Here is a 15,000-nt window from a genome sequence, read left to right as displayed (position 1 = left end):
AAGCTGGGTGGCTGTGTGACCTCGGTCAAGTCGTTTCCCTTCTCTGGGCTTTGCTTTCCATTTGTAAAATGTGGAGGCGGTTACAAGATCTCCCTCCAGCTTCATTGAGGTGGTGCAGTGGTGGGCACAGGCTTTGGAGCTGCAAAGCCCTGCCGATGGGCCCGCTCACTAGCTGGTTATGATCCTGGGCTCACCGAGCCTGAGCTTTTTACCTGTAGACTGGAATCACAATAGTATTTACCACGTAGATGAGTAACTGCGAAAAAGCATTGCAGTACTTAATTCAGATCTGGTGCTCAGTGCCCCAAAACTGGTTCCTAAGAAAATAATAATAATGGTATTGGTGGCAAAGCTGGCACCTGCCTTTGCTGCGGCTCTGCTAGGCTGCACTGGCTTCTCTGGCCCGAGCTGGAAGTCAGGAGCCCTGAGCACTGAGTCTGCACCTGTCTGGCCACCTGAAATTTCAGGAGCTGACACTCTCTCTGAGTGGGCCAGTTACTGGGCTGTCTACACGCTGGACAAATCCTGGTGTCAGAGCCAACTTACCTGTGGGTCAAAGAAGCCATTGCCATGTTGCATAATTCTAGAGGTTCTAGGAAAATGAATTTGCTACAAATGACCACATATCTTCCACTCCCAAACCACCCCCAAATCTTTACCTGCTACCGCCTAGATACATTTATTTCTTTCAGACAACTTTGGAGGGTGATAACCCTTAAGGCTTTATTAGTCATTAAAATATTAGTGTGAATCAACTTATCAGATGAATAAAATGGATACCAGACAAGGCTGCAGGGGCATGGGCTGAGAACCAGTAAATACTAAGGAGAGGTGTGGGGCCTGGACATGCGGCCGCCGGGGCAGGCACACGTGAGCGTTGGGTAGATGGCTAGAAGTATCTCATGGAGGCACCGGGTGGGACGAAGGGCAGTGATAACGTTAATGGATTGCCTGCTGTGTGTCAGGCCTGGCACCAACCCCCAAACCCTAGGAAATACGCAGGTAAATGATGCAGTCCACACCGTCCCCACGTCCCCCCATGATAAGCACCAGCTGCAGAGTGGTCACGCATTGGCAGACCGGACTCTCCCACCCTCTCAGACGCCACAGTTCCTGGAGGCCTCTCCCAGGGCGAGCCTCTCCCAGTGTGAAACACAGCAACGGGCTCTAAGGATACCTACTTCTCACATAACATAAATTTCTATTGCAAACCAAGGGGTGCTGAGCCCTAGACTTGATCATCTGCTCCAAGGCTAAAGGGAAGACTGGCTGGTGAAGCGTTTTCAGAGAAGTATATTGGTTTCCAATATGGCACCTTCCCGAAGGATTCTCGAGGGTCATTTGAACTGTAGCTGACCTTGGAACCCAAACCCTAAGTGAGAGGAGACCCTAATATACAGAATTGAGGAGTCCAGTGATCTCTGACAAAGATCAGTTGTCTACATTTAGACAACTACTGCCCATTAAACCCACCAGCCTCTGCGACTGACTGGTCGTGCCATCTCGGGAAAGCACAGGCTCCCCACATCAGGTACCCCTTAGACTCTCTGACTCATGTGCCCTGACAGTATCAGGAAACCCTGGCCATTATCCTTCCCTAAAGAACCAAGTCCTGCTCCCGTGTGGCACAAAGAGATGTGCTGACAGCGGAGATCTTCAGTGGGAAGTCAGTTGATGCCCACAGGTCCCCCCAGCTGAGGCTTCCAGACTTCTCTGCAAGGATGGCCACTCCTGCCCACCTTAGCTCCGCCCTCCACAAAGCTGCTGGTGTGACGTTCCTAAGACATAGGTCTACCTGTGACACTCCCATTGCTTCAGGCTTAGTGCTTGTGCCTTAGCCTAGAATCATAGTGGTAGCAAAAATAATGATCGTTGTAAGGATAAAGTCACAGGCGGCACGAAGTGAGTATTCCCCACGTGGCCGGCATGCTGCTCAGGCTCTTAGGCAGGCTTCTATTCAGTCCTCACAATCCCCTGGGAAGGGAGATACCACGGCAGGAGCTGGAGAGGCAGAAAGGCTAAGGGACGTGCTCACAGTCTCAAGGCTAGCAGGTCATGTTGCAAGGAATCAAATTCAGGTTTGAGGACTTCTGAACCCATGTTCTCTCGACCTCTGTACCATTTGGCCAAACATAATGCTTGTTAAAAAAAAAAAAGTATGGTGAGTACAAAGTGGCTCACACTTCTTCCCATGGCATTAGGACCTAGAACTTTCCCCAGTCACAGCCCTAATCATGCTGTGTCACAGCTGTCTGTCCACTTGTTGGCTCTGAGCCACCCCAGGTCAGGGACTGTACTGATTCACCTTTATATCACCCGCGCCTACCCAGCAGGGGTCTTGGCACATGGTCAGTGCTCAAAAAATGGCTCACAGGTTAATGGGTGAATGAATGCATGAACGAATTCATTCATCCCCATCAAACTCTGGCCTTCTCCAGGAAACTTCCCTGCTTATAAAAGCCCCCCCGCATTCTTGTTTCCCGAAATTCCTCCAGCACTTTTTCCTTGTACAGTTGTTCATTGCACCTTATCTTGTCACATGCAACATTTTTGTCTGTAAGTTACAGATGCCTTCACCTCTGCAGACCGTAAGGATCTCACGGGGAGGGATGGTGTTTGGCCCTTCTTTTCCTGAGTTGCCTAGCTGAAGGTTGGCTCAGATCTCTAAGTAAATACACTGAGTAGTTCATCCTGACCCAGGAGCAGAAAACAGAAGGTGAGGACATGCAGCCCGTGAGGAATAAGCCTTTGTTCTTTCTGGCCCCCATGCCCCACAGGAGCCTCCTCTGGCATCATCGACCTCTTGCCGTCCCCCAGCGCTGCCACCAACTGGACAGCAGGACTCCTGGTGGACAGCAGCGACATGATCTTCAAGTTTGATGGCAGGCAAGGGGCCAAGATCCCTGATGGGATCGTGCCCAAGAACCTGACAGACCAGTTCACCATCACCATGTGGATGAAACACGGCCCCAGCCCTGGTGTGAGAGCCGAGAAGGAAACCATCCTCTGCAACTCAGATAAGACTGGTGAGTCTGCCCGTTATATCTCAGCTGGTTAGGCGCGGACACAGCCCCCGACCACGTGGGAGAAAAGCCAGAGCATGATGGCGTCCTGGGAAACCAATCTTGTCTCTGGTTTCCTGGCTGCTGATTTCCTGGGCTGGGGGTAGAGCGAGACCAGGAAACGGGGGAAAGTAGAAGCACAGACACAAAGAATGCAAAAGCTGGGACTAATACTTTTCAAACCCAACCTCCCCAGAAGTGAGGTGGGAGTTGGGGGGCAAGGGGGCTTCATTCTTACTTCAAAGCAGCAATACCTTTGCTCTGTTATGTATAAGTAAGATTTCCAAAAGTTTATTTTCAATGAAAGGGTCATGGTAATTTTCCAAATCACTGCTAAACGTAATAACGGTAGCTAATTTTTGTTTTGTTACGCATTTCCCCCATGCTAAGCCTGCACGGGGCAGTTCACTGATTGGTGGCTAAAAGCACTCCACCACTTACTGGCGGTGCGACCTTGGGCAAGTTGTTTCACCTCTCTGTGCCTCACTTTCCCCCTCTATAAAATGGGCATTCTAGTATTATCTACCTCATAGGGTTTTTAACAGGATTAAATGACTTGAAGTATGTCTAGTGCTTTAGAACAGGGCCTGACACATGGGAAGTACAATCTGTGTTAGATATTACTGTTCTAGACAGTTTCTCCGATCTCTACATTTTCAGCAAAGCATTGCTGTGTTTCCCATTTGAAGGATAAGGAAACATCGCTGAGAGGTTTATAACTTGTCCCAAGTTACATCGCCAGTAAGGATCAGAACCGAAATGTAAGCTTAGATCCAGTCCTGTGCACGGGTCACCACATCCCACACAAGCACACATACACACACATACACACAAATATTTGGATATCTTATGCAAATTTTATAGCTCCATCTTAAATTATAATTCCACAGTTTCCTATTTTAAGCGCTGCTTAAAATACCTAACGTAAACCAGCAGATACTGCAGAGAGAAGGCAGGATAGAGTGGCTCACAACTCAGCCTCTGCTGCCGGACAGCCCAGGTTCGTTTCTCAGCCTTTCCACTCTCAGGTGTGACGTTTGAGGGGTTGCGAATCTCTCTTAGTTTCAGTTCCCCCGTATGTGAAATGGGGGAAATAAACATGAAATAATGTATGAAATCACTCAGCATCAGATATAAAATCAGTGCTCAGTTTATTTACTTGATGGCGTTACTATCATATTACTTCTGGTTTTATTCCACATTATGCTGCTCCCAGGACCCCACCTTTACTGTTTCAATCACTTCTTACAATATATGTTAACACATTTTCCAGATTATAGAAGCTGAGACAGAGAGAGTAGCCTGGCTTTCGTTAGTCATGAAGTAAGCCTGTGTCAGATCGGTTATGCCAAGGATGAGTTCTTCTGGGACTTTCATGCAGGAAGGACCCTGTAGACGTGCATGAGATCACACTGAGGTTTGGCACTGGGTTCAGAGCTCAGCACATGATCCCAGCAATCACCCTGCAGCTTGGTCCTTGCAGTGCCTGGCAGGGCGCTCCCCTCACGATCCAGAAGCCTGCATCAATGAGACGACAGCTTAGGACCGTCCACACCAATGGAAAGCGGCGCAGGCTGGGGTTCACAGCCACACACGTAGAGTCCTTTCTGAAATGTATCCAATACCCCTGGGAGGCAGGTCACACAGATACTTGCTTACAGAGGAGGAAGCTGAACTGTGAAAGGTTGAAAGACTAGCCTAAGGGAATGCAGCCGATTACCCAGAGCAACAGGATCGGACCTGGTCCTCTGGGCCTGAGTTCCAAGCCTGTGCTCTGGGACCCATGGTGCTCAACCTGGCTACGCAGCAGAAAAACCTGGCATGCTTGTAAAAATGCTAAGATGCCAGGGCCCCACCCCGGTGCAGGAAGTCCGAGTTTCTAGGGGATTCTTTTGTGCAGCCGAGGCTGAACACGCTGCCTTAAATGATGATGCCTCCTTGTCATCAGAGCAGTCTACCCCACGGGCATGTCATCACCTCGAGGCAGCACGACCTGGTGCTCCTCTGCCTTGGCCTTGGCACAGAGCAACACTTTACAAGCAGCTCAGCACTGGCACGAAGAAGATAGGGAAGCTTCCTCTAACTTCTTTGACTTAAAAAATATATATCTATAAATACCTGCTTGCCCTAAATTTAAAAACTATCAGGAATAAACTAAAGCTTTATTAGGCTTTTATATATCAGAAACATTTTTTCAAGACATGTTTATATCAGAAAACCTGAAAAACACAGAAAAGTATAAAGGAGAAAACACAAATCCCCTAAAACCCTAATACCTAAAGATATTTCCTGATTACATTTGGTATATTTCATTACCAAATAAAATCTTATTTTTATTTCTATGTATATGTGGAATGTCCTTACAATTTTTACTATTTTATAATACATGTGATACCATTATGTTCCCTGTTTCTTTTATGTAACATTATATCCAGATCATTTCTCTTCATGATAAAATATTCTTTAAAGACATGAATTACATAACAATCCAAGATTCTGTCATGGGGCTTTATTATTTCATTTAACTGGCTTGTTTTGTTAAACATTTAGCTACCACAAAGAACACCAAGGGTCATGAAAAGAAATGAAGCGGATTTCTGAGTGTACCATGTCCCTAGCCCACTAAATAAACCAGTGACCCCAGTGTGGACAGTGACTCCAGGAATCCAAACTAACGGAGAGGGAGGGAGAAATTTCCTAGGCCGGAAATGCTCCAGACCTCCATTCTTCTCGTTCCACTTCCTCACCCACAACCGCTCCTGTCTCCAAATAAAAATAAAGGGGGAAAAGGTCCTTCTTTCTATATTTTTCTGACGGTAGACAATAGCTAATGGAAATCAGCTGGGCAATTGTGAGAGGAACAAGAAATATTGAGTAAAATCCCCATAATCAGGCCGGGGCATTTTATCAGTCCAAAGGCCGAGTGGCCACCCAGACATCAGCCTAGGCCAACCCTGCCACACTGGCAACAGCTTTGCACATACTTCCTTGTTCTACCAGTTAAGATGCTTTCAGTTACAAGAAATAGGAAATACAGATCAAACTGATATCAGATGATCAAAGAAATCAAAATAGTAAAGGAAATGTAGAGTTCTTGTAACTGAAAATGGCCAGAGCTATGACAGCTTCAGGCAAAGTGTGATCAAGGGCTTGGCCCTTTTCTCTGCAGTTTCTCAGATCTGCATATATGTATCGATTTCATGTTAGCAAACAGGGCTGCAGCCGCTCCATGCCTCCCAGTTATATACTACAACTTCTAGAGAGAGAGCGTCTCTCCTATTTGCTTTCTGATAAAAGAGAGTTCTTTCTCAGAACCACTCAGAAAAGCTCCCGAATCACTGGCTTAAACTGAGTGTCTTTCCTGACAGAAGCGCTGTGGCTGGGAGAAGGGCCTGCATTGCCTGACTTGGGCCTGGGTCCTGAGTCAATCACTGTGGCAGGCAAACCAACCAGAGCCCAGGCCTAGAAGCGGGATGGGTATTGATTCCTCACGCTCAAACCTCGAGGTTTATACAGGATGTACAAGAATCGATCTCACTATCCTATTCCCGTGATTCATTAGGACAATCAGCATCCCTGTCATGACACAGGTGAGAAAACTGAGGCTCTAAGAGGCTAAAGAATTCTCGCAGAATCATCTGGAGATACAACTCCACCCGAAGTCTGTCTGACTCTAGGGCCCATGTTCTTTCTACAACAACAGGTCACCTCCTCATCCGTCTGTCATTCATGGAGCACGTGCCTCTTAGTAGGTTTCCGTGTATGCTGCTATGTAGTGCATGATGTGAGTTCTCTGAGGTCAAAGAGCAGCTCCTCTCCTCCCAATGGCTGTTACCTTGTGGCTGCAGGACATCACGACTGGGACCCTTGATGCGAGATTTCCTAAGCACAAAAGGAAGTCTTTCTATCAGAGGAGGAAAACAGCCCATCCATTGTGTACGGGGAGAGCAGTATTTATTCGTTGCTTCGGAAAGACATGGAACCATGACTAATGCTGAAAAATCCATCTGTCCTCTCCTCCTAGCAACTGAAAATGAAGCCGCTTCCCCTAACTGCACACGGTAAGGTAGAGAAGGAGACATGCTCTGTGGTCACCATTGTCAAGCCTGATGAAATGAGACAAAAGCCCAGTACTCTAGGAGAAACCAGCCTTGTTAAAGGAGCTCAGCGTAGCTGACATGATTGTTGGAGAGCCCCCTTAGCCTGGGGGCGACGGAGGCAGGGATTCTATGAGCACTCAACTCCTCTTCCTGCTTTGCAGAAATGAACCGGCATCACTACGCCCTGTATGTGCACAACTGCCGCCTCGTCTTCCTCTTGCGCAAGGACTTCGACCAGGCCGACACCTTCCGCCCCGCGGAGTTCCACTGGAAGCTGGACCAGGTATGGCACTCAGCTCACCCCTCGGCCCAGCTCCCCGCTTTGCTGGGGCGGTAAGTGTGCTCCGGCGACGATAGCAGCGAGGCGGCACCTCAAAGTTCTGCTCGCTTGCTGAGTTTTGGAAAAATCAGCTCAGGGAGACACACGGCATCTTAAAGTCAAGAGAAAAACTGCGGCCGTAAGCCCAGCTGCGGGGGGAGGGCCTCACATCCCCGCTGGGACCCTCCCCAGCAGGTGGTGGACCTGCCCACATGTATCTGGTCCATTTGCTCCCGTTGAGCTCCTGGGACGCTGGTGCTCTTGGTCCCAGGCCCAGTTTGTGGTCTCTGTTAGCACATCTTTATGGCATAAGTGCCTGCGCCTCCTCTGTGATGCTCTCTTATCTCCTTGGGGCGACAGTGCAGCCTTGCTCTTGGTGACATAGGTGGAGAACAAGGGACACGAGGACCTTGAAGTAAACAGTGACATGGTGCACTGTGGGTAGCGCACGTTCTTTTCTGAAGTGCAAAAATCCATGACTCACTCTGGAGCCCCCTGACTGGTGATCACAAGGGCCACCGTGTCAGCCTCGTCCATGACAAATGAAGTGTCTGCTTGGATTGACAAGCTTTGAAGTGTCTGTCTCCAAGGGCTGTCCAGGGCTGAGATTGTGGAGGTGGAAGTCACTCCTCTGGGGGCTGTGCCCCTGAGAAAGGTTCTGCGCAGCAAGCCTAGCCCGGCCTTCAGTTACACTTGAAATTGGGGGCGGGGGAGGGGGCACACGTGAATTTTTAAAAATGGTTTTAAACTATCAAGGGGGAGGATGCTGGCAGATGGGGAGGGGACTGTGGAATGGGTCGGCTTCATGAGCGGATGAGTGATGCTCATTCCGTGGTCTTACTGTCCGGCACCCTACCCGTATCCCGAGTGCTTCTAGGGACCTCAAGCTTCCTTCCTTCCCCTAAAACCCACTGTGTGTGCTACCTGCATCACCTTGTCTAGGGCTGAATGTTCCAGAATCCTTCCCTTCTCTCTCTTTCTTACGGGCATCTACCCAGGCCCCCGGTAGGGCTAGTTTCAGAGAGCGCTACTGGGAAGCGTTCCAGAAGGAACTCATTTACATTGAGATGAGAATGATAGCTGCCCCCTTTCATCCACACAGAAGCACAGACGTGCTCTTCAAAAGATAGATTCATTAACCTCAGGGAACTCTCAATGCTGGACCTTCAGGCAATGTGACAAGGTCAAGGATGCCAAGCTGATGGAAAGGTGTTTGAGGAAGCCCAGTGGCAACTGCCTGATCTATTCCCAATAAAGCCCATCCTGCTGGAGCCTGGGGTTTTGCAAATATGGCATCTGGATTAGTACACGTTCCTCTGAATTAGGAATTCTGGGTATTGCAGAAATTGTGAAATCTTGACTTTGCTTATTTGATTTCCCAGCAACCTCTCAGCTACCTTCTGAAGTGCCATATGGCTTATATGGGATATATTTAAATACATAAGACGAATTGAGATGAATTAAACTAAATTCCATATTGTGAGGGGTTTTAATAAGAACATTGCCATACTAGCCAGGATAATTACAGATGCGCTGCAGCGTTCTCTAAGATGGGATTGAGAAGGACTGATCCAGGCAAATGAAGCCACAGGGTTTGGAATTAAAAATAGGGGAGGAAGGAATTCTGGTTCCAGATAAAGAAAGAATGACTCTAGGAATTCTGAATTCTGCCCAAAGTGGTGAATTTAAGGAGGGGCTGATTACTTGGATCTCAGTCATCGGTGTCTGCTCTGTACCAGGCCCACTGATACACCCTGAGCTCACTTTCACCTCTGCCCTGCACCCACCCCCCCACCCCCCCCACCCCCAGGCCCCGAGGATGAAATAAGGCCGGGACCATGGTCTCGTGACCTGCCCAAGGTCACACAGCGAACCATGGCCTGGACCTGCCCTTTTCTATTAAGCTCTGCTGCTGCTTTGGTGAACTTGCTAATTTAAAATGTTTTCACTTCTTAAATTTTAAATATTTTTAATTTAGAGATCAGAATTATCATTGAGATGCAAAATGTTTATAGTCTTGATGAAACTCCATGAAACTGTCAAATCTTCACTTTGTCTTCTTCCTTGTCTCTGTAGCCTGGGGCTGCCGTAACCAAGTACCACAGCCTGGGGGGCTTACACAATAGACATGGACTTCCCACAGTTCTTGGCTGGGAAGTCCAAGATCAAGCTGATTCAGTTGCCCAGTGAGGGCCCTCTTTCCGGCCTGTAGACAGCCGTCTTCTCACTGTGTTCTCACGTGGCAGACAGAGAGAGAGAGCTCGCACACTGGGATACCTGTTCCTCTTCTTATAAGGCCCTATGGGATTAGGGCCCCACCCTTAATGATCTCCTTTAACCTTGACCACCTCCTAAAAGCCCTGTTTCTAAATACAGTCACACTGGGGGTAGTGCTTCAATGTATGAATTTGGGAGGAGAGGGGGACACAATTCAGTCCATAGCATTCTTTACTAAAAACAATTAATATTAAAAAAAACAACTTAATGGCTACTTATTGGTGATCAGAAGCCCCAGCCCCTTTGAAAGGAGGCACAGTGGGTACAGTATAGGAAACCTCAACCACACTCATACTAGCAATCCAGTGGTACATATAGACCCAGCCACAGACCTCTCTCTCCCTTATTCAGCTGTGTAGACAGAACCTTTCAGAAGTTTCTTGGATGTAAATCACTTGGTGTTCAGAATGTACATACTTGATAACGTCTCCTCCCCCATGAAGCCACCTTGACTCACCCCCCTGAGTGGCTTAGCTCTTCCCAGTGCTCCCCAGACTCCATACAGAACTCCATCCCGATGCTTACTGTACCCTAGGAACCCATTTATCCTGCTTTTCTGCTCACGTTGCGCTGAGCTCCTGGGAGGCAGTACTATGTCTTACTCTCTCCAGCTCATCAGTGCATATTACAGCCTTGAGCACACAGTTGGTGTCCAGTAAATGTTTGCATAACAGCGAATGGATGTCAAGATCAAAAGAAGGGAGAGAGGACATGAGGGAGGGAGAGAAGGAAAGAGAGGAGAAAAATCCAGAGACCCTTCAAGCCTCCTGGTGATTAATTGATCTTTTGATTGATTTTATGCAGCATTTTAAGATTCTAAAATTTTGTCATTTTTTACTCTGTGGATCTCAAATGTCGTTTGGCTTTTATCTTGATATCTAATTCCAAAGATTTTAGGGTATTTTACCGGTAGTGACTCTGTAATTATTGCAGAACTTTCTGGCCTGGGTCAGAAACGACTCAAGCCAGTCTACTGACCCACCTGGGAGCTTCCAGAAGCCTAAGAAATGTTCTAATGGCTAAGGGGGCTTCATCTAGTTCTTTCCTCCACAACTGATGCTGAACACAAACTGTGCCAGCCCCTGTGCTCGGAACCCGGCTCAGCTGCTGAAACAGCAGCTCCTGCTCCCCGTAAGTGTCCACGACCCTGGGGCAAACAGAGTTTACATCGATATGTGCTGGGGCAGAAGGCAAGGGGCAGGTGGAGTGGGGGGGGTCTGTTGGAGCCCATTCTAGAGACACCTGACATGGACCTGGGAAGAAGGGCCCAGAAAAGCCCCCGAGAGGGGACGTTGTCCGAACAGAGCACGGAGGGCTCAGTGACGTGGAGCCAGGCAGCCGAGATGGCAGAGAGGCGAGCAGGATGCCCAGCTTCAGGAGAGTGTAGGCTTCCGGTGCGGCAGACCCCAGGCATGGGGCGGGGAGAGCGCTTTGGCAGGTATTAGGACCCACGTTTAGAGGAGCAGGTGTCAATTAAATCCCAAGAGGCGTTTCACATCACGTTATTGAGTTGGTACTTTATCCCCAAAAGAATGGGCTATTGTTGAAGAATTTTGTTATTCAAGGGGAATTTAGGGATGGGTAAATGTGAATAATGCGAGTATGACATTCATAAAATTTATCAAATTTAAGTAAATGTTAGCTCAGGCCAGTGGCAGGGGCTGCCTGAGAACCAGGGTCTCCCCTTTCCTTTCTCCACGGCCAGGCCAGGAGCTCAAGCACTTGACAGAGGCTGCTCTTGGGCATTGAAAGCAGAGCATGATATGCACAGAGCTCTTCAGGAAGGTTCCCAGGGAGGGAGGCTGTTGCCACGGAGGAGCTGTGTGCTTCCTCCAGCCCCTTTGCCCCACACCTCAGAAAGCCGTCGCCAGGGTGGACAGACTGCCAGGTAAGTCCATTATCGGGCCGCTCCGGGAAATGTCCCTGACAATCCAGTGCGCCTCACTAAAGGGATCCTAATGATGAAGAGAATGTCATTTTAATGGGATTTTTACTTATGATCTGCTAATGCAAATCCCTCGAGCCTGCAGCTAGTTATGTGCAAACCCGGACGGAAGCGGAGAAGAGTGCCCAGCTGCCCGCTCACACAGGAAAGGTGTATTAATTTGCAGCCCCTCCCGGCTCTACCATTATTTGGATGTGGTTGACTCAGTGTCACCAATTCTAATGATCTTCCCCTTGGACTTCTTGGTGCTTGGAGGGGGACGTGCTGATGTTTCACAGCATGTTCCACTTACTAGAAGACACAGCTTGAGTGACAGTCTCAATCGACCAGCAAGAGGACAGGTTCCCCCAGCTTATATAAGGAAAGAAAAAATGCCTCTCTGAAAAATTGCAATGATCACAAGATGCAGGAGTGAGATTCATTCTGCTGGCTGTTGCTGTCTCTGTGCCGGAACTCATAGCGGTCCCCAGAGAGAGAGGACATGGTCCTGCCCAGTGTGTGGACCCTCGAGAGCATTCTCCTGCAGGAGCCCGAACTCTAGTCATTAGGAGTGGGGAGAAAGAGGGAAGATGCCTGGCTGGGTGAAGGTGGGTCCTCCCTGAAGACTCAGCCACCACATGGCTCTCGGCCATCCAAGAATCCAGGCCTGGGGCTGCCTTTCCAACTGTCCAGAAGTTAGAATCAGAGTTTGATATAAAACCTCCCCATGTTTAGTATTTCCTCACTTAAAACCACACATCATCAGACTCAACGAATGTTCTGCAGTCGACCTTATTCTGTGGTCACCAATCTGAGACTACTGATAAAACAACAACAAAACGCTAGGATTTTCACACAGGAAAACCACACAATAACATGTCTATTTGAGACATTTGGATCTTCTTAAATGAGGCCCACGTGTTCTTTGTAAGCCCCCTCCTGTTCTTCTAGCACCAGCCCCCCGCCCCTCCAAGGAGAAGAGTCCTGGGCTTCCAGTGGCAGGGGCAGGGGAGCATGACCCCCACACCTGGGGGAAGGGAGGGGCGAGTGGGGCAGGAGCCCCAGACCCAGGCCCCTGGGGTTGGTCGTCTCCCCTCCTCCTACACAAAGGAGGCAGTAAGGCACAGGCCCAGATCTCCCCAGAAACAATGCCAGGGCTGGGATTTGAGCCAAAGGCTCCCATTTGTCTTGGGCGAGAGCCTCTGCTGGTCAGATCCTTTCTATTGCGTGGAGTTGTGCCGCTCCTGCCAGAAGCTGCAAGTGAATAAATCCCTCATTCCCGGTGCGGAGGAATGTCAGGACGAGGCGGCCAGTTTGCCGGCATCTGCTCTTCCAGCCACACTGGGAGTCAAATGGCTTAGTTCAATCATTATTATAGCCGAGTGCCAAGGAGTTAATTGGAGAATGGTTAGTCCAGTCCAGACCAGTCCTCTTAATGAGCAGAGTAATCGGGCTTTGTCAGCACTCTAATTCCGCCACTAAAGACTATTTCTTGGTTGCATGAGCCATGTTTTCCCTGATGCAGTGGCCACCCACTCACCGTCCTGCCCACACACGGGCCTTCAGTGACACCTGTGTTCCTTCTGGAACATGTGTCCTAAACAGAGGAGAAGAATGTTCAGAACCTCTTTTTTTTCCCTCTCTTTTAGGCAGAATCCCAAATGACGTTTTCTAAGATGCCAACTTGCAAGGTTGTTCTGAATGAAAAATGGTTGTGGGGAGGGTTATTTACACTCCCTTGTCTTTCTCTCTCTAATATATAAGGGCCCCACACAAGCCCCTTCTCTTAGAGTCCCTGTGCCTGCCTCTTCCCATCTTCTAGACCCTTGCGGAGAGCTGGCTTCCATGCCACCATAGTGATCCCAGAGAAGGGGCCTCCCACCTGCCCTGGACACTCCTGGTCCCCTCACGTCAGGGCTGTGCAGTGACTGGATTGTCTGCTCCCTGGAGAGGTGACTTCTGACACAGTTAGTGCATTTCTCCTGTTTTCTTTAGAGAGGGTGCAGCATGCTGGCAGCCGCCACTCCAGCCCATTGCCTGAGCCATGTTCCCTCCCTGGAAGCCCCGTTCGTGGTGGCCTTGCAGCCTGGCCTGGGTCCCTGCATCACTGCTGGCCCTGAGCACCGCGTGCCCTGACACCTCAGCTAGGTGCCTCAGCTCCCCTGTTGGCCGCTTGTGATGGACAGAATAATGGCTCCCAAAGATGTGCACCCCCTAATCCTTGAAACCTGTGAATATGCTATCCCCCATGACAAGACAGTGATTAAACTAAAGATCCTAAAATAGGGACATTGTCTGGATGGGTCTGATGCAGCCACAAGGGTCCTTACAGGAGGGAGACAGGAGGGTTAGAGTCAGAGAAGATGTGACAAAGGAAGGAGGGATCAGAGGGATGTGGGGCCTTGAGCCAAGGAATGTGGCAGCCTCTCTGAGCTAAAAAAAAAAGAGAGAGAGAGAAAGAGAGAGAGAAACAGATTCTGCTCTAGAGCCTCCAGAAGGAATGCAGCACTGCCAATACCTTGACTTTAGCCCACTGAAACTCGTTTCAGACTTCCGACCTCCCAAACTGTAAGATAATAAATGTGTGCTGTTTCCAGTTACCAAGTCTGTGGTGCTCCAGCAGCAAAGGGACACTAGCCCATCACTCGTGAGCCTTGGGGAGGCCTGGGGCTGCCCCAGGCTCCTAGGTGCGGCCACCCCCCCCTCCCCACATCTTACTGAGGTGATCCTGGGCCGGCTTCCCAGGCAGACCCAGAGACTCTGCTGAGCCCCGTGCATGCTGCCTCTGTCTCCTCGGAGAGCGTGGCCCTGAGAGGGAGGAAAGAAGGGGCGATGTTCCTAGTGCTCCTCATTGACAGCCCGCTCCTCGCTTCCCACAAGCCTCTTGTGGGGGATCCCCAAGGGGCAGATTTAGCCTTTCCTTCTGCTCAACACCACACTGTTCTTCTAGCTAAGGTGCTGGCCCCTCACCGGCCATAAGTGAAAAAGCTACCTTCTCTGCTTTCAGGGAGGAAGCACTGAGTCCTCTATGCTTGCTTCTGGAAATGCTACAGCAAACCTAGAAAGTCCTCTCTCTTGACAGAGGCTCACGCTGGAAGCTGAAAGGTGACAAAGCTGATACACCAATGAGATTCTCTAGATCGTATGAGTCCTGCCCCTGAGGCACAGTCACCGACTCCTGCCCCCACGGTGCCTTTCAGTGTTCTGCCCAAGGCCGTGCTCCGAGGCAAGAGGAGCCTCTTGGCTCCACGGAGCCCCCCTTGCCCCAGGGCACTGGCACCACAGGCCTGAAGGTGGAGAGCACTTGCAGCCAGCCAC

At 49.5% G+C, this 15,000-nt stretch overlaps 1 protein-coding gene across 1 annotated transcript in view; it reads left to right on the top strand.

Moving 5' to 3' along the window:
- The window catches only part of CLSTN2 (calsyntenin 2), a 377,967-nt gene that overhangs the window by 265,973 nt on the left and 96,994 nt on the right, over window positions 1-15,000 (top strand). The window contains exons 7-8 of the mRNA XM_008711208.1: window positions 2,778-3,026; window positions 7,324-7,445. Coding sequence (XP_008709430.1) covers window positions 2,778-3,026; window positions 7,324-7,445 — 371 coding nt within the window. The remainder of the gene's footprint in view (window positions 1-2,777; window positions 3,027-7,323; window positions 7,446-15,000) is intronic.

This window comes from Ursus maritimus, unplaced genomic scaffold (genome assembly GCF_017311325.1).
Source record: "Ursus maritimus isolate PB19 unplaced genomic scaffold, ASM1731132v1 scaffold_20, whole genome shotgun sequence".
Lineage (NCBI taxonomy): Eukaryota > Metazoa > Chordata > Mammalia > Carnivora > Ursidae > Ursus > Ursus maritimus.
This window is presented reverse-complemented; position numbering and strand designations above follow the sequence as displayed.